Below are 27,538 nucleotides of genomic sequence, written 5' to 3' on the forward strand. Positions count from 1 at the left end.
AACAATTGAAAGAATTGACAAGACCAAAAGCTCGTTCTTTGAAAAAATCAACAAAATTGATAAACCATTGGCCAAACCGACAAAAGAAAAACAGGAGAGGAATCAAATAACCCGAATAAGAAATGAGATGGGCGGTATTACAACAGACCCAATTGAAATTAAAAGAATCATATCAGATTACTATGAAAAACTGTACTCTAATAAATTTGAAAACCTAGAAGAAATGGATGATTTCCTAGAAACACACTACCTACCTAAACTAACACAAACAGAGGTAGAACAACTAAATAGACCCATAACAAAAGAAGAGATTGAAACAGTAATTTAAAAACTCCCAACAAAAAAAAACCCTGGCCTGGATGGCTTTACTGCAGAGTTCTACCAAACTTTCAGAGAAGAGTTAACACCACTACTACTAAGGGTATTTTAGAGCATAGAAAAGGATGGAATACTCCCAAACTCATTCTGTGAAGCCAGTATATCCCTGATACCAAAACCAGGTAAAGACACCACAAAAAAAGAAAATTACAAACCTACATCCCTCATGAACTTAGATGCAAAAATCATCAACAAAATTCTAGCCAGTAGAATTCAACAACGTATCAAAAAAAGAATTCACCATGACCAAGTGGGATTCATACCAGGAATGCAGGGATGGTTCAACAATAGAAAAACAATTAATGTAATCCATCACATAAGTAAAACAAAAGAGAAGAATCACATGATTTTATCAATTGATGCAGAAAAGGCATTTGACAAGGTTCAACACCCATTCATGATAACTTGCTCATGGATAGGAAGACTTAACATTATAAAAATGTCTATTCTACCAAAAGTGATCCATACATTTAATGCAATTCTGATCCAAATTCCAACACCATTCTTTAATGAGATGGAGAAACAAATCACCAACTTCACATGGAAGGGAAAGAAGCCCCGGATAAGTAAAGCATTGCTGAAAAAGAAGAACAAAGTAGGAGGCCTTACTCTACCTGATTTTAGAATCTATTATACTGCCACAGTAGTCAAAACAGCCTGGTACTGGTACAACAACAGATACATAGACCAATGAACAGAATTGAGAACCCAGACATAATCCATCCACATATAAGCAGCTGATATTTGAAAAAGGCCCCAAAACAGTTAAATGGGGGAAAAGACAGTCTTTTTAACAAATGGTGCTGGCATAACTGGATATCCATCTGCAAAAAAAGAAACAAGACCCATACCTCACTCCATGCACAAAAACGAGCTCAAAATGGATCAAAGACCTTAATATAAAATCTAAAATGATAAAGATCATGGAAGAAAAAATAGGGACAATGCTAGGAGCCCTAATACATGGCATAAACAGTATACAAAACATTATTAAGAATGCAGAAGAAAAACTAGATAACTGGGAGCTCCTAAAAATCAAACACCTATGCTCATCCGAAGCCTTCACCAAAAGAGTAAAAAGATTACCTACAGACTGGGAAAAAATTTTTAGCTATGACATTGCCTATCAGCGCCTTATCTCTAAAATCTACATGATACTGCAAAAACTCAACTACAAAAAGACAAATAACCCAATTAAAAAATGGGCAAAAGATATGAACAGACACTTGACTAAAGAAGACATTCAGGTAGCTAACAGATCCATGAGGAAATGCTCACGATCATTAGCTATTAGAGAAATGCAGATCAAAACTACAGTGAGATTTCATCTCACTCCAACAAGGCTGGCATTAATCCAACAAACACAAAATAATAAATGTTGGAGAGGCTGTGGAGAGATTGGAACACTTATACACTGCTGGTGGGAATGTAAAATGGTACAACCACTTTGGAAATTGATTTGCCGCTTCCTGAAAAAGCTAGAAATAGAACTACCGTATGATCCAGCAATCCCACTCCTTGGAATATATCCTAGAGAAATAAAAGCCTTTACATGAACAGATATATGCACACCCATGTTTATTGCAGCACTGTTTACAATGGCAGAAAGATGGAAGCAACCAAGGTGCCCATCAATGGATGAATGGATAAATTATGGTATATTCACAAAATGGAATACTACACATGGATAAAGAACGGTGATGAATCCGTGAAACATTTCATAACATGGAGGAACCTGGAAGGCATTATGCTGAGTGAAATTAGTTAGTTGCAAAAGGACAAATATTGTATAAGATCACTATTATAAGAACTTCAGATACAGTTTAAACTGAGACAAAAACACCCTTTTGTGGTTACGAGAGGGAGGAGGGAGGGAGGGTGGGAGAGGGGTATTCACTAATTAGATAGTAGATAAGAACTACTTTAGCTGAAGGGAAAGACAACACACAATACAGGGGAGGTCAGCACAACTGGACTAAACCAAAAGCAAAAAAGTTTCCTGAATAAACTGAATGCTTCGAAGGCCAGCAGAGCAGAGGCAGGGGTTTGGGGACCATGGTTTCAGACAACATCTAAGTCAATGGGCATATTAAGAAAACATTTGGCATCCCACTTTGAATAGTGGTGTCTGGGGTCTTAAACGCTAGCAAGCGGCCATCTGATATGGATCAATGAGTCGCAACCTACCTGGATCAAAGGAAAATGACGAACACCAAGGACACGAGGTAATTACGAGCCCAAGAGACAGAAAGGGCCACATAAACCAGAGACTTACATCATCCTGAGACCAGAAGAACTAGATGGTGCCCGGCTACAACGGTGACTGCCCTGACAGGGAACACAACAGAGAACACCGGAGGGAGCAGGAGAGCAGTGGTATGCAGACCCCAAATTCTCATAAAAAGACCAGACTTAATGGTCTGACTGAGACTAGAAGGACCCCAGCGGTCATGGTCCCCAAACCTTCTGCTGTCCCAGGAGAGGAACCATTCCCGAAGTCAACTCGGCAGACGTGAATTGGACTGGACAATGGGTTGAAGAGAGATGCTGATGAGGAGTGAGCTACTTGCATCAGGTGGACGCTTGAGACTATGTTGGCATCTCCTGTCTGGAGGGGAGATGAGAGTGTAGAGGCAGTTAGAAGCTGGCAAAATGGTCACAAAAAGAGAGACTGGAAGGAGGGAGTGGGCTGTCTCATTGGGGGGAGAGTAATTGGGAGTATGTAGTAAGGTGTATACAAATTTTTATGTGAGAGATTGACTTGATTTGTAAAGTTTCACTTAAAGCACAATAAAATTAAAAAAAAAAAAGACCAGACTTAATGGCCTGACTGAGACTAGAAGGACCCCAGTGGTCATGGCCCTCAGGCCTTCTGTTGGCCCAGGACAGGAACCATTCCTGAAGCCAACTCTTCAGACATGGATTGGACTGGACAATGGGTTGAGAGGGATGCTGGTGAGGAGTGAGCTTCTTGGATCAGGTGGACACTTGAGACTATGTTGGCATCTCCTGACTGGAGCGGAGATGAGAGGGTAGAGGGGGGTAGAAGCTGATGAAATGGACACGAAGAGAGAGAGTGGAGGGAGGAGCGGGCTGTCTAATTAGGGGGAGAGTAATTGGGAGTATGTAGCAAGGTGTATATAAGTTCTTGTGTGAGAGACTGACTTGATTTGTAAACTTTCACTTAAATTACAATATAAATTATTTAAAAAATAAATAAACATTAAGAAACCCTAAAATTCACAAAGAAAAATACATCAGCTGTAACACTACTATATTCCACTAATTGTCCTCCATAGAACTTACCTTCAGAGGTCAGGTGATATAAGACAGATTTTTCCTAAAACTGCCTTCTAGGTTCACTTTATGCACTTTAGTCAAGACCCTCTAACACATTGAAGACTCAAGGCCATGTCTGACACCCAAATAAATTCCAGTGGATCAGAGATTTAAACAAAAAATAATACCATTGAAAGTTCTATATGAAAAAATGAGAGCATTTAACAATCCTGTAGTGGGAACGTCTACGTAGGACACAAAATACAAGTGAAAAATTGACTACATAAAAACCAAATTTCTGTGAGGAAAAAATACAAGTATTTGCTGTATCACAAAGGCCTCATACCTTCCTTAATATATAAAGAACTCCTACAGGCAAGAAGAAAAGACCAACCACCCAAAAGAAAAATGGACAAAGAAGATTGTGGGGTTTACATTAATGTCCGTAAGGAGTACAGCCTTGGAAACCCTATGGGGCAGCTCTTTTCTCTCTATAGGGTCACTATGAATCAAAATCGACTCAACAGCAATAGGGTAATGACTAATGAACGGAGCCCTGGTGGCACAGTGGTTAAGAGCTCAGCTGCTAACCAAAAGTTTGGCAGCTCGAATCCACCAGCCGCTCCTTGGAAACCCTATGGGGCAGTTCTATTCTGTCCTACAGGGTCACTATGAGTCAGAATTGACACGAGGACAACAAATTTGGTGTTTTGGGGTTTTTTGTTTTTACATTAACTTTACCCAAAGAATTTGGTCTTTATCTTTGGTTCCTGAGAGAAAATCTCTAAAACCTTGGAATTTCTCCAGTAATCATAAGTGTCCGGACCACACCTTAGCTAACAGGTTATGCTAATGAGAGGACTCTTGAGTAGGGGCTGGCCAGGCCAGAAAGACCAACCGCATTATCAACCTCCTGATCATCTTGTGATATCGAACAACTTCAGGGGACAGAAGCTGGAGTCTGAATGATGTCATTAGACCACCAGTAAAAGCTCTAGACACAGAAGCTCCCTGGGCTTGCTAGTAGGTAAGACATATACGCATGTGGGATGGGAAATCCATTGCCGTCAAGTTGATTCCGACTCATGGTGACCCTATAGTACAGAGAACTCCCCCATAGGGGTAGCACATCCTTTTGGGGACACATATTAAGAACCCTCCTAGACCTTGTATTCTTTTTGCTGTCACAAGGAGTCACTGAACCTTCACTGGTCCCAATAGTGGGCATCCTAGTGGGTGTGAAGTGGCATCTTATTGTGGTTTTGACTTGCATTTCCCTAATGACTGATGCCCCTATGTGTCTATCAGTTTGTCGTACTGTGGGGGCATGCATGTCACTGTGATGCTGGAAGCTATGCCACTGGTATGCCAGCATGGTCACCCATGGTGGACAGGTTTCAGCTGAGCTTCCGGATTGACAGACTAGGAAGAAGGACCCAGCAGTCTACTTCTGAAAAGAATTAGCCAATGAAAACCTTATGAATAGTACCAGAACAGTGTCTGACATAGTACCAGATGAGGAGCCCCTCGGGTTGGAAGACACTCAAAAGATGACTGGGGAAGAGCTGCCTCCTCAAAGTAGAGTCAACCTTAATGACGTGCATGAAGTCAAGCTTTCAGGACCTTCATTTGCTGATGTGGCACAACTCAAAATAAGAAGAAACAGCTGTAAAAATCTATTAATAACTGGAATGTGGAATGTACCAGGTATGAATCTAGGAAAATTGGAAATCATCAAAAATGAAATGGAATGCATAAACATCGACATCCTAGGCATTAGTGAGCTAAAAAGGACTGGTATCGGCCATAATCATATAGTCTACTATGCTGGGAATGACAACCTGAAGAGGAATGGCATTGCATTCATCGTCAAAAAGAACATTAAAAGATCTATCCTGAAGTACAATGCTGTCACTGACGGGATAATATCCGTACACCTACAAGGAAGACCAGCTAATACAACTATTATTCAGATTTCTGCACTGACCACCAAGGCCAAAGACGAAGAAATTGAACATTTTTACCAACTTCAGCAGTCTGAAATTGACTGAACATGCAATCAGGATACTTTGATAATTACTGGTGATTGGAATGCGAAAGTTGGAAACAAAGAAGGACTGGTAGTTGGAAAATATGGCCTTGGTGATAGAAACGATGCTGGAGATCTCATGACAGAATTTTGCAAGATGAACGTCTTCGTCATTGCAAATATCTTTTTTCACCAACATAAACAGCAACTATACACGTAGACCTTGCCAAATGGAATACACAGGAAATCAAATCGACTATATCTGTGGAAAGAGAGGATGGAAAAGTTCAATATCATCAGTCAGAATAGGCCAGGGCCAACTATGGAACAGACTGTCCATCAATCACTCATACGCAAGTTCAAGATGAAACTGAAGAAAATTAGAACAAGTCCACAAGAGCCAAAGTATGCCCTTGAGTATATCCCACCTGAATTTAGAGACCATCTCAAGAACAGATTTGATGCACTGAACACTAATGACCAAAGACCAGACAAGTTGTGGAATGACATCAAGGATGTCATAAATGAAGAAAGCAAGAGGTCATTAAAAAGACAGGAGGGAAAGAAAACACCAAAATGGAAGTCAGAAAAGACTCTGAAACTTGCTTTTGAACTTCGAGTAGCTAAAGCCAAAGGAAGAAATGATGAAGTAAAAGAGCTGAACAGATTTCAAAGGGCAACTTGAGAAGACAAAGTAAAGTATTATAATGACATGTGCAAGGACCTGGAGATAGAAAACCAAAAGGAAAGAACACACTTGGTATTTCTCAAGCTGAAAGAACTGAAGAAAAAATTCTAGCCTTGGGTTGTAATATTGAAAGATTCTACAGGGAAAATGTTAAATGACGCAGGAAGCATCAAAAGAAGATGGAAGAAATACACAGTCATTACACCAAAAGGAACTGGTTGACATTCAACCATTCCAGGAGGTAAAATACGATCAAGAACCAATGGGACTGAACAAGGAAGTCCAAACTGCACTGAAGGCACTGGCGAAAAACAAGGCTTCAGGAATTGATGAAACACCAATTGAGATGTTTCAACAAACAGATGCAGCGCTACAAGTGCTCACTTGTCTATGCCAAGAAATTTGGAAGACAGCTACCTGGCCAACTCACTGGAAGAGATCCATATTTGTGCCCATTCCAAAGAAAGGTGATCCAGCAGGATGTGGAAATTACTAATCATTAATATCACACACGAGTAAAATTTTGCTGAAGTTCATTCCAAAGCGGCTGTAGCAGTATTATCGACAGGGAACTGCCAGGAATTCAAGCCAGATTCAGAAGAGGATGCAGAACCAGGGATATCATTGCTGATGTCAGATGGATCCTGGCTGAAAGCAGAGAATACCAGAAAGATGTTACCTATGTTTTACTGACTAGGCAAAGGCATTTGACTGTGTGGACTATAATAAATTATGGATAACATTGTGAAGAATGGGAATTCCAGAACACTTAATTTTGGTCATGAGGAACCTGTACACAGATCAAGAGGCAGTTGCCTGAACAGAACAAGGGGATACTGTGTGGTTTAAAGTCAGGAAAGGTATGCGTCAGGGCTGTATCCTTTCACAATACCTACTCAAGAAGCTGGGCTCCATGAAGAACAGGGCATCAAAATTGGAGGAAGACTCATTAACAACCTGATGACGCAACCTTCCTTGCTGAAAATGAAGAGGATTTGAAGCACTTATTGATGAAGACCAAAGACCAGAGCCTTCAGTATGGCTTACTCCTCAACATAAAGAAAACAAAAATCCTTACAACTGGACCAGTGAGCAAAACATCATGACAATTGGAGAAAAGATTGAAGTTGTCAAGGATTTCATTTCACTTGGATCCACAATTAACATCCATGGAAGCAGCAGTCAAGAAATCAAGACACATTGCATATGGCAAATCTGCTGCAAAGGACCTCTTTAAAGTGTTGGAAAGCAAAAATGTCACCTTGAAGAGTAAGGTGTGCCTGACCCAAGCCACAGTGTTTTCATTCACCTCATAAGCATGTGAAAGTTGGATAATGAATAAGAAAGACCAAAGAAAAATTGATGCGTTTGAATTGTGGTGTTATTGAAGAATGCTGAATATACCACAGACTGCCAAAAGAACAAACAAATCTGTCTTGGAAGAAGTACAACCAGAATGCTCCTTAGAAGCAAGGATGGCGAGACTACATCTCACATACTTTGGACATGTTATCAGGAAGGATAGATCCCTGGAGAAGGAGGCCATGATTGGTAAACTACGCAGTCAATGAAAAAGAGGAAGACCCTCAATGAGATGGATTGACACTGTGGCTGCAACAATGGGCTCAAGGAAATGATTGTGAGGATGGCGCTGGACCAGGCAGTGTTCTGCTCTATTGTACATAGAGCAGCTATGGGTCGGAACCAAGTCGATGGCACCTAACAACAGCAACAACGACTAATGGGATATTGGTGGTTCTGTAGCAGAATTCTCACCTTCCATGCAGGACAGACCCAAGTTGTATTCCTGGCCAATGCACTTTTTTTTTTTTATTGTGCTTTAGGGGAAAGTTTACAGCTTAAGCTAATTTCTCATTAAAAAATTTGTACACATATTGTTTTGTGACATTAGTTGCAATCCCCACAATGTGGCAGCACACTCCCCGTCTTCTATCCTGGGTTCCCTGTGTCCATTCAACCAGTTCCTGTCCCTTCCTGCCTTGTCATCCTGCTTTTGGACAGGAACTGCCCATTTAGTCTCGTATATCTGATCAAACTAAGAAACACATTCCTCGCGTGTATTATTTTTTTTTTTTATAGTCCTGTCTAATCTTTGTCTGAAGAGGGGGCTTCGGCAATGGTTTCTGGGTTAACAGAGTATCCAGGGGCCATAGCTTCAGGGGTTCCTCCTTTCTCTTTCAGACCAGTAAGCCTGGTCTTTTTACATCAATTTGAGCTCTATTTTTCTCCTGCTCTGTCTGGGACTCTGTTGTGTCCCCTGTCAGGGCGGTCATTGGTGGTAGCCAGGCACCACCTAGTTCTTCTGGTCTCAGGTTGGTGGAGTCTCTGGTTCATTTTGTCCTTTAGTCCTTTGGGCTAGTATTTTCTTGTGTCTTTGATTTTCTTCAATCTCTTTTCCTCCAATTGGGATGGGACCAATGTGATGTATCTTCAATGGCCACTTGCAGATGTTACTCACCAAAGTGGGACGTAGAACACTTTCTTAATAAACTATGTTATACCAATTGACCTAGATGTCCCCTGAAACTATGGTCCCTAGGCCCCAGTCCCAGCTACTCTGTCCCTCAAAGTATTTGGATGTGTCCAGGAAACTGCCTTTGCTTTGGTTCAATTGTGCTGACTTCCCCTGTATTGTATGTTGTCCTTTCCCTCACCAAAGTTGATGCTTGTCTACTATCTAGTTAGTGATTTCCCCTCCCCCTCTGCCACTCCCTACCCCCTGTTCATAACCATCAAAGAATGCTCTTTTTCTGTGTTTAAACTTTTTCCTGAATTTTTATAATAGTGGTCTCATACATTTGTCCTTTTGTGACTGACTTATTTTACTCCGTATAATGCCCTCCAGATTCATCCACATTGTAAGACGTTTCAAAGATTTATCATTGTTCTTTATTGTTGCCTAATATTTCATTGTATGTACTATAATTTATCCGTTCATCTATTGATGGGCATTTAGGTTGTTTCCATTTTTTGCTATTGTGAATAACGCTGCAATGAACATAAGTGTTCATATGCCCATTTGTGTGACGGCTCTTATTTCTCTAGGATATATTCCTAGGAGTGGGATTCCTGGATCCTATGGTATTTCCATTTCTAGCTTAAAAAAACGCCATATTGTTTTCCAAAGTGGTTGTACCATTTTACATCCCCATCAGCAGTACGTTAAGAGTTCCAATCTTTCCACAACCTCTCCAACATTTGTTATTTTGTGTTTTTTGGATTAGTGCCAGCCTTGTTGGGGTGAGATGGTATCTCATTGTGGTTTTGATTTGCATTTCGATAGTGGCTAATGATCATGAGCAATTCATGTGTCTGCTGGCTGCCTGAATGTCTTCTTTAGTGAAGTGTCTGTTTATATCCTTTGCCCATTTTTTAATTGGATTGTCTTTTTGTTGTTGAGGTGTTGCAGTATCTTGTAGATTTTACAGATTAAACCTTTTTTGGGGTATGTCATAGCCAAACATTTTTTCCAGTTTTTAGGTTTTCTCACTCTTTTGATAAAATCTTTTGATAAGCATAAGTGTTTGATTTTTAGGAGCTCCCAGTTTCTAGTTTCTCTTCTGGTGTTTGCGCAATGTTAGATATGGTTTGTATAATATTTATGCCATTTAATGGGGGTTTCTAGCATCGTCTCTATTGTTTCTTCCATGATCTTTATTATTTTCGATTTTATATTTTGGACTCTGATTCATTTTGACTTAGTTTTTGTATATGGTGTGAGGTATTGGTCTTGTTTCAATTTTTTTTTTTTTTACAGATGGATCTCCAGTTATGCCAGCACCATTTGTTAAAGAGACTGTCTTTTCCCCATTTAACAGACTTTGGGTCTTTGTCAAATATCAGCTGCTCATAGGTGGATGGATTTACGTTTGGGTTCTCAATTCTATTCCATCGGCCTACGTGTCTGCTGTTGTACCAGGACCAGGCTGTTTTGACTACTGTGACAGTATAATAGGTTCTAAAATCAGATACTGTGAGGCCTCCCACTTTGTTGTTCTTCTTTAGTAATGCTTATCTGGGACCTCTTCCCTTTCGATACAAAATTGGTGATTTTTTCTCCATCTCATTAAAAAACGCCATTGGAATTTGGATTGGGATTGCATTGTATGTATAGATTCCTTTGGGTACTATTGACATTTTCACAATGTTGAGTCTTCCTTTCCATGGGCGTGGTATGTTTTTTCACTTATGTAGGTATCTTTTGGCCTCTTGCAGTAGTGTTTTGTAGTTTTCTTTGTACAAGTCTTTTATGTCTCCGGTTAGATTTACTCCTAAGTATTTTATCTTCTTGGGGCCAGCCAATGCACTTCTGTTAGTGGAGGCTTGCATGTTGCTATGATGCTGAACAGGTTTTAGCAAAGCTTCAGGTGAAGACAGACTAAGAAGAAAGATCTACCAATCTACTTCTGAAAATCAGCCAATAAAAATCCTGTGGATCACGATGGTCTGATCCACAACCCATCATGGGGATGGCGCAGAACCAGAAGAGTTTAGTTCCATTGTGCGTGGGGTCACCACAAGTTGGGGGCCAATTTGATGGCAGCTAACAACAAATACCTAATGATGCTGAGCATCTTTTCATGTACTTATTGTCTATTTGCATATCTTCTTTGGAGAAATGTCTATTCAAGTCCTTTGTCCATATTTTAATTGGGATGTCTGCTGTGGGAGTTCTTTATATACTCTGGGTATTAAACCCTTACAAGATATATGATTTCCAAATATTCCCTCCCATTGTATAGGTTGTCTTTTCACTTTCTTAATAATGTCCTTTGATACACAAAAGCTTTTAATTTTGAAAGATGTCATTTTTAACAATTCTCAAATTGGCAAAAAAAGATAGAATACTGTGTTGTCAAAGGTGTGGAAAAACAGGCACTTTCAAACATTGCTGCTGGAAGTGTAAATTGTAGTCTCTACGAAGGACAATTTGCCAACGCTTATAAAAATTTTAAATCCTTATGTCCTGTGAGAATTTCTTATATCCTCATTAAAAAAGTTTGATATAACCTAAATATCCATTGATAAAACAATTAAATATATTGGCAAAATGGAGTATTACACAGCAATTTGTAAATTAAGAAAGTCCTATGTGTGCTGACATGAAATGTCTCTGAGACATTTTATTAACAAAACAAGGTGCAGAGCAGTGCACATATTTTTTAAGATTTGAGTGTTAAAGGAAAAAGTATATTTATATTTTAAATACATAGTATAGCTCCAGAGGTCACAGAAGAAACTGGTAATAATAGCTGCCTCCTAAAAAAGGGTCTGAGTGACTAAGGGGCAAGAGGATAAAGAAAACTTACTTTTCATTGAATATCATACTTTTTGAATTTTAAATGTTCTGAAAATTGATAAAATTGAGATTTACAGAGCTCTTTGTTAAAGAAATACTCCCACCTTTTTATTTTCTGGAAAAACACAGGTAATACTACAAATAAATGACCAAAACTTAAGGATTTACTGTCTGAATAACTTTAGTTTCCCATTCCTTATCTCCTCCTCTTCCCCTTCCCCCAACTCCCAAGATCCAGGTGGCTTTATCATAAAAAAATAAAGAAAATATTCCTAGCAAACTGTCCCTAATCACAATCTCAGTACATCACTCACTAAGTACTCCTTTAACATTTTTTATAAAAACCCAGAGTTCTTTGTCTCAGAGTAACTGAAGTACAGACACAATTCTGGTATCTCCCTCTCTCTCCACTGTAGTAATCACCATTCCATTACAGCCCTCCTTCCTTCCTTCCTTTTCCTTATTCTCTTCCTCTCCCTTGCAACTTCTTTTTGAGTAAAAGTCATCCTTTCCTGTTTTAATTTTTCCAGTGTAATTTTTTCTTTGACAAAGTATTCCATAGTAAAATATATACATACATACATAACAAAAAAAAATCTTCTCTCTTGAAGAACTGGTATACTTCCTGTCATTAGACCAAAAGAGTTATGTAACCAATTGTTTTTCTCCTTGCTTTGGTTTATATGACCTCTTGATATAAATTCTCCAACCTCTGCTCCTTGGCTTCTGTCTTACCTTGTGTTAATTTTTTATTTTGAAAGTAGGTAGGGCCAAATTTCCATGAGTTCTCAAGGTCTTCTTAGTAGCACTAATTTTTATATCTTATAAAAGAAGCTAAACATAAAATTACTATCAAAGTAATGGTTTGTTTAAAAACTCACATCTTTCTACAACATTAAAAAAATAAATTGTCCTCAAGTCAACCCCAATTCAGAGCGACCCCCGTATGGCAGAGTAGAACTGCGCTCCATAGGATTTTCAATGGCTGATTTCTTCAGCCATTGTTTCCGAGGCACCTCTGGATGAACATGCAACACCAATCTTTAGGTTAGCAGCCAAGTATGCTAACCATTTGCACCACCTAGGGACTCCTGCAATATAATGGGAGTCAAATGGATAGCGGAAGCACAAAAAGGCCCGGTCAATGGTGAACTAAAACTGAAAACCAGCAAAGGAGTATACTGCGGTCAAAAATACATGAAATCTTGTCAACATATTTTATGCCAAAATCATTTCTGAGGGAGCAAAATGTTCTGTAAATTTTAACAGTAACAGTAAATTTAGGCACTGACGTTAACTAAAAATACATATTATCAACAGCCAGCCTCTCTTCTGCACTTCAATAATTTTTTTTTAAAGCAACAGAATATTTCAACGTTATGTCTCAAACCTAAAATGCAATATATTAGAATGGAAACCCTACTATTATTGATTTTGAAAATAAAATATGTAAATGTTACCCTTTTCCATTTTTCCAGTATCGTTCATTTAAAGTGAGTATTTAATAAATCCTCTAAGATGCAGAAACCACAAAATCTAGATCAGTAAATTTAGCAATCATTTAATCTGATTTTGTTTTATAAACATATAACTCGTAACTAGTTGCAAACATTTTACTAAGAACATTATTAACATGAAAAATAAAATACAATAATTAGGTAGAGAATAAAAATAGCTAATCTAAGAAATGAAAATAAATCTGTTAGGATTAAATTTTAAATTAGTAGGAACAGCTTGAAAATCTTCAAAAGACAAATCAACTGCTCCAAACCAGATAAACAATAAAAGTCCATAAAAGGTTCAGAAAAAAAGTGGTATTCACATAATTTATAAATCATTAAGATACTATTAAATTATACATATTATTTTATAATAATAAAAAGTGCTAAGAAACACCATCATATATATGACCAAATACTATTCTCATCTGACCATTTGAAAAACAGAATTTAAAAGATGAAACAAGACCCATGCTTCACACCATGCACAAAAACTAACTCAAAATGAATCAAAGACCTAAATGTAAAATCTAAAATGATAAAGATCACAGAAGAAAAAACAGGGACAACGCTAGGAGCCCTAATACATGGCATACACAGTATACAAAACATTACTAACGATGTACAAACTCCAGAAGAGAAATTAGGTAACTGGGAACTCCTAAAAGTCAAACACCTATGCTCATCCAAAGATCTCACCAGAAGAGTAAAAAGATTACTTACAGACTAGGAAAAATTTTTAGCTATGACATTTCCAATCAGTGTCTGATCTCTAAAATCTACATGATACAGCAAAAACTCAACTACAAAAAGACAAATAAACCATTTAAAAAATGGGCAAAGGATATGAATAGGCACTTCACCAAAGACAACATTCACGCTACTAACAGATACATGATGAAATGCTCACTATCATTAGCCATTAGAGAAATGCAAATCAAAATGACAATGAGATTCCATCTCACTCCAACAAGGCTGGTATTAATCCAAAAAAACACAAAATAATAAACGTTGGAGAGGTTGTATAGAGACTGGAACACTTATACACTGCTGGTGTGAATGTAAAATGGTACAACCACTTTGGAAATTGATTTGGTGCTTCTTTAAAAACTGGAAATAGAACTACCATACGACCCAGCAATTCCACTCCTTGGAATACGCCCTAAAAAATAAGAGCCTTCACACAAACAGATACATGCACACCCATATTCACTGCAGCACTGTTTACAATAGCAAAAAGATGGAAGCAACCAACGTGCCCATCAACAGATGAATGGATAAATAAATTATGGTATATTCACACAATGGAATACTATGCAATGATTAAGAACAACAATACATCTGTGAAACAATTCATAACATGGAAGAATCTGGAAGAAATTATGCTGAGTGAAATTAGGCATTTGCAAAAGGACAAACATAGTATGAGACCACCATTATAAGAACTCTAGGTAAGAGTTTAAACACAGAAGAAAATATTCTTTGATGGTTACGAGGGTGGGGAGGGAGGGAAAGGGATATTCACTAACTAGATAGTAGACAAATTATTTTAGGTGAAGCGAAGGGCAACACACAAGGGAAGTCAGTACAATTGCACTAAACCAAAAGCAAGGAAGTTTCCTGAATACGACCAAATGCTTCGAAGGCCAGAGTAGCAGGGGCGGGGGCCTGGGGACCATAGTTTCAGGGGACACCTAGGTCAACTGGCATAACAAAATGTATTGAGAAAATGTTCTGCATCCCACTGTGGTGAGAGGTGTCTGGGGTCTTAAACACTAGCACGCAGCCACCTAAGATGCACCAATTGGTCTTAACCTACCTGGAGCAAAGGAGAATGAAGAACACCAAAGACATATGGTAAAGATGAGCCCAAGGGACAGAAAGGGCCATATAAACCAGAGACTCCATCAGCCTGAGACCGGAAGAACTAGATGGTGCCCAGCTACCACTGATCACTGCCCTGATAAGGAACGCAACAGAGAATCCCTGATGGAGCAGGAGAACAGTGGGATGCAGATCTCAAATTCTCATAAAAAGACCAGGCTTAATGGTCTGATGGAGTCTGGAGGGACCCTGACAGTCATGGTCCCCGGACCCTTTGTTAGCCCAAGATTGGAACCATTCCCAAAGCCAACTCTACAGACAAGGATTGCACTGGACTGTAAGATAGACAATGATCCTGGCAATGAGTGAGCTTCTTGGCTGAAGTGGACACTTGAGTCCATGTGGGCAACTCCTGTCTGGTGGCAAGACGAGAAAAGGGGGACAGGACCTGGTTGAATAGACACGGGGAATACAGGGTGGAGAGGAGGAATGTGCTGTCTCATTAGGAGGAGAGCAGCTAGGAATACACAGCAAGCTGTATGTAACTTTTTGTATGAGGGTGACTTAGATTTGTAAACTTTCACCTAAAGCAAAATAAAAGAAAAAAAAAACACAGAATTTATTCTAACTCTTGAAATATTTATTCATTAAAGAACCAGTTGTTAAATTCATATGTGCTTGGCATTACGTGGAAGAATTGATAGGTGGATGGATGAATGAAAGGACAGAAGGAGAAAAAGACAAAAGCAGGCAGGCCAGCTCATATCTACCTTAACAGAGCTGCTGGAAGGACCAAATTAAACTATGTAAAAGTTAGAACCATAACCCCATTGCCACTGAGTAGATTCTGACTCATAACGACCCTATAGGACAGAACAGAACTGCCCCGTAGGGTTTCCAAGACTGTAATCTTTATGGAAGCAGACTGCCACATCTTTCTCCTGCACAGCGCCTGGTGGGCCTGAACCACTGACTTTTTTAAGCTGAGTGCTTAACCACTGTACCACCATGGCTCCTCGTTAGAACCACAAAGTACTATTTACATATGTTTTAAGTTTTATATCTCCTAAATTGCAGGTAAAAGTCATAATACTCTTGGGAAAAAATACAACTTCGATAGAGAATAAAATGTTTGTAAAACCAAAAAAGAATAAAAAAGTTATCTGCATGCTTAAAAAGTTATAGAGATTTATACAATAAAGATATTGGTGGGGTGATCTTTAAGGTTTCCTTTAGCAATAAAGGAAACCCTGGTGGCATAGTGGTTAAGTGCTACAGCTGCTAACCCAAGGGTCAGCAGTTCAAATCCGCCAGGCGCTCCTCGGAAACTCTATGGGGCAATCCTACTCTGTCCTATAGGGTCGCTATGAGTCGGAATCGACTCGACGGCACTGGGTTTGGTTTTTAGCAATAAAACCAAAAACAAAACAAAACCCGTTACCATTGAGTTGATTGTGACTCATAGCAACCTTAGAGAACTGAGTAGAGCTGCCCTATAGGGTTTCCAAGAAGCAGCTGGTGGATCTGAACTGCCGATCTTTTGGTTAGCAGCAGAGCTCTTAACCACTTCATCACCAGGGCTCCTCCTCCAGCAGTAAAGGTCTAGAATAGTTGCATTTGAAACTTTATGCCTCTACCCTAAAAATAAACAAAAACAAAATCCTGATTTAGGTAGTCTAGGCTTTTAATTCTATGTATTGTATTTTATACTTTTAATAACTTATTTGGAATCAAACTGATTTTCCCAGTGCATCATCAGAAAAGTTTTCTCAAAGTACAACAAACTTGGAATTGCTATTGTTGTTTATTTTTCCCAGAATAAGTACTTTTTAAATTACTACCTTAATGGCCTCTATTATATTAACTGTGGTCAAAAGAATTGTGAAATATGGAAATGACATTAAAAAAACAAAATGCTGCAAAAGTTTTTTGGTGTGCAAATGTATTTTTGTGTGTAAGCTAATTACCAAAAAGGGAGATCATAGCAATGGCATGAGGAGTAAAAGCCAATACGCATTTTTTGGATTCACCAAGGTATCTAACCATAAATGAAAGATGGATGCAATCACTGGTCTGCCAGGAGTTAAGATTTCAACCAATTTACTGATCCGGCATTATGCGGCAAGCCCACACGAATTGTGGGACGAAAGATGAACTACCACATCATGAGTTAAAACCAAGCAAAAGAAAAAGCTGGGGGGCGGAGGGGGATTTATATATACTTTGAGTAAGAAAGGATATTCCTTGAAAAATACAACTTTCAAAGTCCTGAGGAATAAAATGTCCTTTCTTCAGTCTTATAAATGGGAATAACCATCTATGATTGCCACAGTGCTTTTCAAACCTCAATGCACATACGAATCACTCAAGGCTCCTATTTCTTGAAACATGATTTAAGGGGCTGAATAATGGCCCCCAAAGATAGCCACATCCTAATCCCTGAAACCTATGTTACCTCACATGGCAAAAGGAACTTTGCAGATGTGATTAAATTGTTAAGTGCCATAGTCACTTCCAACTCATAGCGACCTTATGTACAAAAGATGAAACACTGCCTGGTCCTGCACCATCCTCAAAATCATTGTCATGGTTTAGGCCCATTGTAGCCACTGTGTCAATGCATCTCATCAAGGGTCTTCCTCTTTTGCACCAACCTCTACTTTCTCAAGCATGATGTCCTCCTCCAGGGACTGATGCTTCCTGACATGTCCAAAGTATGTAAGATGCAGTCTCTCCATCCTTGCTTCTAAGGAGCATTCTGGTTGTACTACTTCTAAGACAGATTTGTTCATTCTTTTGGTAGTCCATGGTATATTCGATATTCTTCACCAACATCACAATTCAAAGGCACCAATTCCTCTCTGGTCTTCCTTATTCATTGTCCAGCTTTCGCATGATATGATGCATCTGAAAGTACCATGGCTTGGGTCAGGCGTACCTTAGTCTTCAAGGTGACATCTTTGCTTTTCTACACTTTAAAGAGGTCCTTTGCAGCAGATTTGCCCAATGCAATGTGTCTTTTGATTTGTTGACTGCTGCTTCCATGGCTGTTGATTGTGGAGCCAAGTAAAATGAAATCCTTGACAACTTCAATCTTTTCTCTGTTTATCATGATGTTGCTTATTGGTCCAGGTGTGAGGATTTTGTTTTATGTTGAGGTGTAATCAATTCATACTGAAGGCTGTGGTCTTTGATCTTCATTAGCAAGTGCTTCAAGTTCTCTTCACTTTCAGCAAGCAAGGCTGTGTCATTTGCATAACACAGGTTGTTAATGAGTCTTCCTCCAATCCTGATGACCCATTCTTCTTCATATAGTCCAGCTTCTCGGATTACTTGCTCAGAACACAGATTGAATAGGTATGGTTAAAGGATACAACCCTGACGCACACCTTTCCTGACTTTAAACCACGCAGTATCCCCTTGCTCTGTCTGAACGACTGCCTCTTGGTCTATGTACAGGTTCTTCATGAGCACGATTAAGTGTTCTGGGAATTCCCATTCTTCACAATGTTATCCATAATTTGTTATGATCCACACAGTCAAATGCCTTTGCGTACTCAACAAAACACAGGTAAGCATCTTCCTGGCATTCTCCATTTTCAGCCAAGATCCATCTGACATCAGCAATGATATCCCTGGTTCCACGTCCTCTTCTGAACCTGTCTTGAATTTCTGGCAGTTCCCTGTCGATGTACTGCTCCAACTGCCTTTGAATGATCTTTGGCAAAATTTTACTTACGTGTGACATTAATGATATTGTTCAATAATTTCCACATTCTGCTGGATCATCTTTCTTTGGAGTGGGCACAAATATGGATCTCTTCCAGTTGATTGGCCAGGTAGCTGTCTTCCAAATTTCTTGGCATAGACAAGTGAGCACTTCCAGTGCATCATCTGTTTGTTGAAACATCTCAATTGGTGTCCCATCAATTCCTGGAACCTTGTTTTTTGCCAGTGCCCTCAGTGCAGCTTGGACTTCTTCCCTCTGTACCACCAGTTCCTGATTATATGCAACCTTCTGAAATGGTTGAACATCAATCATTTTGGTTCGGTTACTCTGTGTATTCCCTCCATCTTCTTTTGATGCTTCCTGCGTCGTTAAATATTTTCCCTGTAGAATCCTTCAATACTGCAACTTAAGGCTTGAATATTTTGTTCAGTTCTTTCAGCTTGAGAAATGCCTAGCGTGTTCTTCCCTTTTGGTTTTCTACCTGCAGCTCTTCGCACGTGTTATTGTAATACTTTCCTTTGTATCCTCAAGCCGCCCTTTGAAATCTTCTGCTGTGCTCTTTTACTTCATCATTTCTTCCTTTGGCTTTAGCTACTCGACGTTCAATAGCAAGTTTCAGAGTGTCTTCTGACAACCATTTTGGTCTTTTCTTTCTTTCCTGTCTTTTTAACGACCTCTTGCTTTCTTCACGTATGATATCCTTGATGTCATTCCACAACTCGTCTGGCTTTTGATCATTAGTGTTCAAAATGCGGTATATATATGTGTGTGGGTTTGTGTGTACGTGAATATAAATGTACATGAATATTACTCAGCCGTTAAGAGAAAAGAAGTCCGGATATATGCTACAACATGGGCAAACCTTGAAAGCATTGTGCTGAGTGAAATGTCAGTCACAAAAGGACAAATACAGTATGATCCCAATTATATGAAATATGTTAATGTATAGAGAACAAGTTTATTAGTGGTTACAGTTGTGGGAGAAAGGGGAAAGCGGGAATAATTCCTTAGGACGCACTGAGTTTTTGTTAATGGTGGTGGAATGATTTTGAAAAGGACAGTGGTAATGGTCAAACAACATGATGAACATAATGTCACTGAAGTATACATATAAAAATTATTGAATTGGGAATGTTTTGTTGTATATATTTTCACACCGATTTAAAAAGAAAAAGTTTTAGAGCCTTCAAAAGTAAGATAGTTACAAAATCAGTCATCCTACATTAGTGATTTGAAATTAGTCGTATATAGTCACTGTGACCATATGCCTGATCCGCCTGTGACAACCTCAAGTTTATGCTTATAGTCCTGATGTAATTGTTAGTGTGTGACCCCTTTCACTTTAAAAAAAAGTCCTGGTAAACAATGGTTATTCTATATACAATCAACTGCAGGATAGTTACATTGAATAAATTTTATAAATCTGATGTACAGCCTGGGACAGGAAATATCACCCATCAATAATATCTGGAAAATTTGGTTGTCACAGTATGAAATATTCAATTATTTAAATTTCTGTCCACTGGGAACCAAAATTGTAAATGAATTGAGAAGTATTAAGAGGAACCGAGTGCTAAAACGTTTTTAGATGATTCTGAAACCATTCAAGAATCCAAAATTTTAATTTATTCGAATTGGGTTAAGATAATTAAAAAAAAAAAGTCAATACACCTAGAATTCTAGAATGGATCATTTCAGCCTTTAAAAATGCAGAAATAAACAACTGTGAGCTTATCAACCTGACTATTCTGGAAGATATATGTTCTAAACAATTTCTAGATGAAATAACAGCTTCAAAGTCCTTCCTTTAACATTATAAAATAACTGAAAATTAAACAAATGGCTTAGATTAGGGTCACTAAAATCGGTTCTGTCACCTAAAATTGTTTGGTCATCTAAATCCCACTCTAATTAAATAATACTGACTGTGATTTGAAACAGTACTATGGATTCCTTCTGGCTTGGTGATTTGTACAACTTGCTTAGAAAAAGAAAATACATACACAAACCTTAATTAATTAGTTCAGATGACTGATTTTACAGTTTAAATTCAGGGTTTTTTTTGTTTTTTTTTTTACTATAATTCTATTATTTTATCCTCTAAGAGCATAGTAGGAAAAGAAACATCAAAAATATTCCACTGAAACAATTTTAGATGGCCAAACCGATTTATATATTCATATAAATGTAATGATATGCTGACTCATGGTCTTGGCTTCTCTTTAAAAGGTTTAAAAACCTGTCATTTTAAAGGAATATCAAAGCTTCATTTATAGAGGTGAACACAATTAGAATATGAAAAAAAACTTTTCTTCCTAGGATTTTCCAGACAACTGGCAAAGAAAGAGGAAAAAAAATCCTGAATGATAAATTCAGATAGGTCACATAAGATCAGATTTCCACATTTGTGAAATACAATGCCTGCATCATCTCTACTGAATGTTACTGAAAATGAAAACAGGACAAAATATAATTGTAGAACACTGTTTTAGAAGAACTTTCTCAGAGACTCATATTCCTTAATTTTCTCCCATTCGCTTCAGTATATTCCTGACTCATTCATGTCATTGAGTATGTTTATATTTTAAAGTAACGAGTCTATCACTTGTACACACTGAATCTCCCAGCCTCAATACATTTGTTATACTTTGAGACTAGTCTTCAGATTCTGGTGCGTCTTTCTCTGATTCTCGTGACCGTTTCCGGGAATTCAGTGAAGCTTCCATTGATGATGAACATGCAGTAGCAACAGGAGCATCTCTAAATCCCTGAGGCTGCAACATAAAAAAACAGGCAAGTATGGTTTAAAAATATTCAAAATAAAGATTGGTCTTCCAAATATTTTTACTGATAAGAGATCTACTTTGCTCTTGGAATAAAAGTTATCAACTACTATGAATAAAGAGGATAAACCTCACGGATAGATGTCCAAACTATTTTATATATATTTATAAATATATGAAAATATTATATACATATACACACACACATAAATAACACTGCATTATAAAAACGTCTCTAGAGGGTAATCCTAACAAACTTTATGGTGGCTCTGATGGAAAAGGTGAAAGGAAGTAATATGTACTAATTACTTAGGTACTTTACTCATTTATTTTCACAACTAAATACCCTAAAATAAAGCTTTCCAACTACGATGCTGCAAATGCACCTGGGCAGTACAAAGACCAAGGGGATAATTCAGTTTCAGGATCCCTTTCCACTCCTGTTTTTGTCCTTTTAAAAATGAGATGCCAAGAATATACTTGGCTTAATACTGTTGGTAACTATGCATATTTTAGCCAAAAATGTATTTCTAGAAAGTAAATTCACAGGGAAATTAACATTTTAAAGTGGGTTATATCTGATGGCCATGATAGATCTATAATATCTACAGATCAAAATCACTGATGTTGGTATTTCTTTTGTGAAAATCTTTAACAACTCTTACTTTAAAAAACCTGTAATACCCTGACATTACATATGGCATGGAATGTACCACCCCACAAATAAGTATTTCCTCTGTTCTTAAGAATAAACATCAGTCCAACTGTGACTAGAATGTTCTGTATACATACTACTATTTTGGGGATAATGTTCTAAGCATCAAAAGCTGCCCTCAAATATACTTGCTGTCTACAGAAGGTAACAGAAGCAATTTGGAAATGCTCTCTTCCCATAATTACTACCCACCAATATCAAAATCCCACTCTAATTAAATAATACTGACTGTGATTTGAAACAGTACTGTAGATTCCTTCTGGCTTGGTGATTTGCACAATGTTGCCAACCTGCTTAGAGAAAAAAATATATACACACACAACCTTAATTAGTTCAGATGGCTAATTTCATAATTTCAGGTTTTTTTTTTTACTATAATTCTATTCTTTTGTCCTCTAAGAGCACAGTACGCAAAGAAATATCAAAAATATTCTGCTCAAACAACAGCTATGTATATACATATAATAGTTATTACATATAACAATAGAGTTGTTTATATAAGTGAAATTTTAAAACAACCTAAAAGTCCAATGACTGATTCAGATAAATTATTTTGTACTTTATGAGATCCTACTTATGCTAGAAATGTAAAAGAAAATATTGAATGAAATAGGAAAATATTAAGTAAAAGTTAAATTGTATAGTCCCACATTTATAAGTATGCATATGTGCATGTATTGAGAAATATTAGAAAGCTACAACCAATAAAGTTAATAGTTGTTATTACAGGTTGTTTATTTTTTTCTTTAGCTTATCTATATTTTCCAAATTTTCTGTAATCATCATGTGCTTTTTTGTGCTATTATATAAGTATTAAGACAATTTCTTGTAATATAAATGATGAACACATACTCGTATTATACAAATGAGCTTCTAAGACACATTGTTTCAAAATGATCATGTCCAAAAAAATCACTGTCCTGATAGACCAAGGTCTATTTAGGTGGGATTTTATGATGTACTCTACAAAGTGAATATCGTACAAAATTGAAAGTACAGTGTTTTCACACATTTGTTTGCCAGTTGTGCCCTCCCCCCGCTAGCCATCTTCCTAAGTGTGCTATGCTAATTTTTTTACAGCAACATGTAAAAAAAATTTCCATAGCGGTGTTTCAGAAGATACTTCGGGCGGAGGGTGCAGCTGGCAAAGAAATGTACAAGCATGGGTTCTCTGCGTAAAAATACGGTAGTTAAGAAATAAAATTTTAAGTTCTTACTATGTTCAAATACCGTAACAGTAACAAATATAAGCAAAAAAATCTTTAAAGTACCTTTTAAAATTACTTTAGAACTGACATACGTACACACAACGCAGGTTCTAGCAGAGAAAAATCACAGAATCAGTGTTATGAGAGTCATTTATTTATACACAATATAATGTTGATTTGTTTTCAGAGACAATTCAGAAAGAACTCTTGGCTGATGATCTGCTACTCTCTTAATTCTGAAACTGAGGCACAGTCAAAAGATAAGTGAACAGACCATGGCTCATCGATTTACTGTTCTAGATTTGTACTTTTAGGATAAAAACAGAATATCCAGAATGCTAAAAAAATCGATTTACTGTTCTAGATTTGTACTTTTAGGATAAAAACAGAATATCCAGAATGCTATTTGCCCTATAATTGCAACTGTATAAAAATATGTATGCATAAATAACTGCTTAATAACTTTTAATACAAGAATAGCGGTGGTAAGGAGTGACATTATAAATTTTTACGGTGTTCTAGGGTTTACATCTAGTTTCTAAAGTAAAAATGTAACAGAAAATATAAGAAATATTTTAAACTTATTAAAAAAATCATTCTCTCTTTAAATAAAACAAAAATCATCTAACCTTCTGAAAAATCAGAATCTAAATCACTTCGTAACACTAATATCCCCCAAAAGGTACTCAGTTCATCTGACTTTTCTGAAGAAATTACTAAAAGCAAATAAGCTTTTAAGAAGTACGTATTTATACATTTATTAAAAATCCTAAAGTCAAATGGACATTAAGTATTCATGCTGAAAATCCTCCTCAAATTTCTAGATAAAAATAAATTTTTGTATGTCATTATTGCATCTCAAGAGATCTTTTTAAACATCAAATTAAACCAAAAAATCACTTGGCTCATGGTCCCAGCTGAGATGAAGCTTAACATATGGCTGAACTACATAGTTTGGGTCAGGAAGAAACAAGACAGAAGGACAATTTGTGCTCTAAAGCTGAACACACATATGAAACGCTGTGTGGGGGTGTTGATACATTACTCCACTCTACCACCTGATCCTCTTGGCAAAGAGTGCTGCAATTCTGAACAATCGTGGCTTCATATTATCATGAATATGCAAACTGGAGGAAAACCGACACAATATACAGAACACCAACAAAAGTATTTTACTTCTTTTAACAACTGTTAGAATGTTATTCCATCCTTCAAAGGATAAAAATCAGATGTTACTGGGAAAGGATTAGGATAGGGGCATGAGCTGGGACACCTAAATTCAAATTTCATTATAAATTTGGCTATTCAAGGCTTTTAGTTTTTCTGTTCAAATTGGAAGTATTAACTTTTGTAACTATTTCACCCCAGTGTGGATTTCTATTTCCATTCTTCCAAGATAAACTAAATTTAAAAGTACACAAAGATTTCATGCAACTTCAATGATTTGAAAATATATGGTATCAATTAATTAAGAAAAACATTATTTTATCAAATTCTATTAAACAAGGTTAACTTATTCTGATTTTAATAAGGTGACCACTTATCATATAGCCACAGCCTAAAAAATTATTTTTAAAAAATATGGAGAAAAAGGATTTTACCTAAAAAAGAGAATAAGAGCTGTACATTCAGATTTGCTAGTAATCAATGCAATACTATAATTACCTCCCAGAAACAGCAACCATAGGAAAAAATTAATGGTCTCTACCACAGAGTCAGCTATAAAATGTGATCGTTGTTAGTTGCCGTTGAGTCGATTCTGACTCATGGTAACCCCATGTGTCCAGAACAGAACTGCTCCATAGGGATTTCAAGGTTATAACCTTTTCGGAAGCAGATCGTCAGACTTGTCTCTGGAAGCACCACGGGTGGGCCTGAGCCGCCAACCTTTTAGTTAGTAGTCACTACGTAGCCATTTGTACTACACAGGGACTCCTTATGAAATGTGGATACTACAAACTATTTCATAGAGTTATTTGAGAAAAATATACATATACAGTGCTTGGAGCCCTGGTGGTGCAATGGTCAAGTGTTCAGCTGCTAACCAAAAGGTCAGCAGTTCAAACCCACCAGCCACTCCTTGGAAACGCTATGGTGTAGTTCTACTCTGTCCCTATAGGGTTGCTATGAGTCGGAATCGATTCAGTGGCAATGGGTTTGGTGTTTTTAAATACAGTGCTTATCACAGTAAAGGACAGTTAATAAATATCCAATAAATGATTGCTATTATTTGTTATTTAGTCAGTTAACCTTTCTGGGCCTCAGTTTACCACTTTTAATGATAGTAGTTACAGAGTCTTCAGAGAGTTACTGAAGAGATTAAATGAAACATTGTATATAAAATACCTATAACATATCTAGCAGAAGCAAGCACTCACTAAAATAATAGTATGGGAAACAGGAACAATTTTATAAAAGATTTCCCCCCAAATCTGTCTATTCCATGTCAGTGTTCTACATCATTCTTGGGAAGGATTTTGAAGAAGCTGAGGTCATATAATGGCTAACCCTTAAAAAGTAAGCATGGTTTTCTGATCTCGATGGATCCACCCAATGCTAATGTCTAGAATTTGACAACGAAGGAAAACGTCTTCTGGTGAATGCATAAAAAGAAGAAACACCTCGCTCCGCTCCTACACGATTTTTGTTACTTCTCAGATGCATCCTGTTAACTACATACTGTACACATTGATATACTTGGTTTGGAAGTTTCTTTCCTGGAGAAGGCTACTATTGTATACACTAGGTCAAGGGGAATTTCTAAGAACGTTTAAATGGTGGGCTGCACTCTACAGAATAACATAAACCTGGGAAAGTATAAGCAGTGTGTTTAAAAGACTCAGCTGGAGAACTGTTGCCAAGTCTTTACAATAGCTTATAAGATTTGGGGTTTGTTGCTAAGACAAGAATTCCTTTTGTAAACTCAGTATATAATGACTTATTTATAGAACTGAGGGGAGGGAGTCAATTGTAAAGCACTATGTATTATGAAAAAAAAAGAATTACCTGAACTCTGAAGGAGACACAAACTGCATGAATTAGTTGCAAAAGATATACTGTATGCAGGTTGCAATAAATTCTGTTTATGAACTTTGGGTCAGTCAAACCTAACTTGGTCAGGCATGATTTTTTATTTATGTAAGAACAAAGAAATATAGATAAAAAATAAACAGTATCACTGACCAGACCCAAATGTACTTAAGAAAACCCTTTGTTCTATCTGTGCCCATATGCTATCTCATTTTCCCCTTTTATTAGAGCATTTCCAAATTGAGTTCTCTAGGTTATGCCAATTAATCTCAAACTAGAGAGGCTGGCACAAATCTGACACTTCTAAAAGTGTGCAACAGACGACCCCACAGCTTTCACTTGACTATTTTAGAGAAAATGAAAGCTGGCTTGTTCACTTGCTCAGCAGGTTTAAAAAGAAATGCAAAGGTTTCATGCTGCCATAGTTTTATTTAAAGAACAATACTTGTGAAAGACAGATAAGTAACTGGAAATAAAAGCAGGATGAGAAAATACAAAAATAACAGACAATTTCATACAAGGAATATATTAAGTAACTTAAAAAAACCATCCTATTTTCCACATAAATTAGTCCCAAAGCTAACCTCAAAAGTCTTCTTTTTGTCCTGATTTTATTCTTCTTTCAATCCCTTCTACGAACACAGAGCACCCACATCCTTCTGCACGGCTATTAAATGGTACTTGATTTCAAAGAGCTTTAGAAGGTGGCATTCCTTGCCACCTACTTGTTTCAGGTGCACCCCAACATTTACATATTCTAAAGAATTTCCTATGTAGCTAAATATGCAGTATAACAAGTTTCTATGGTTGCTCTAGGTGACGTCAGACAAGGAAACAAAAGCATTAGTTCATGGGGTATCGTAGATCTCATCCAATGGAGTAGCTTTAAGAAAATAGTAACTGGTCAGTGTAATTTGACCAATATTCAGAATTATTAACTTGTTTCTTACTGACCTCTGCTTTTGGTCCCAGTGAAAGATTATCCGTATTGTAGCAGCATGTCCCCAACTTTCCCCTGGGGGAAAAGAACATAATACCTGTATTGTCTCACCGAC

At 37.4% G+C, this 27,538-nt stretch overlaps 1 protein-coding gene across 4 annotated transcripts in view; it reads right to left on the reverse strand.

Moving 5' to 3' along the window:
• Window positions 1-16,892: 16,892 nt before the first annotated feature.
• The window catches only part of RAD51C (RAD51 paralog C), a 33,482-nt gene continuing 22,836 nt past the window's right edge, over window positions 16,893-27,538 (reverse strand). Inside the window, exons 7-10 of one of the 4 annotated variants that reach the window (XM_049860488.1) lie at window positions 27,438-27,498; window positions 23,517-23,563; window positions 22,475-22,535; window positions 16,893-21,521 (exon numbers count right to left, since the gene is read on the reverse strand). In XM_049860488.1, the coding sequence (XP_049716445.1) occupies window positions 21,458-21,521; window positions 22,475-22,535; window positions 23,517-23,563; window positions 27,438-27,498 (233 nt within the window). In that variant the 3' untranslated portion in view covers window positions 16,893-21,457. Of the gene's footprint in view, window positions 21,522-22,474; window positions 22,539-23,516; window positions 23,564-27,437; window positions 27,499-27,538 lie in introns of all 4 variants that reach the window. The other 3 variants (XM_049860487.1, XM_049860486.1, XM_049860485.1) reach the window with 3 other exon arrangements.

The sequence above is a fragment of the Elephas maximus genome, chromosome 19 (assembly GCF_024166365.1).
Source record: "Elephas maximus indicus isolate mEleMax1 chromosome 19, mEleMax1 primary haplotype, whole genome shotgun sequence".
In the NCBI taxonomy this organism is placed as follows: Eukaryota; Metazoa; Chordata; class Mammalia; order Proboscidea; family Elephantidae; genus Elephas; species Elephas maximus.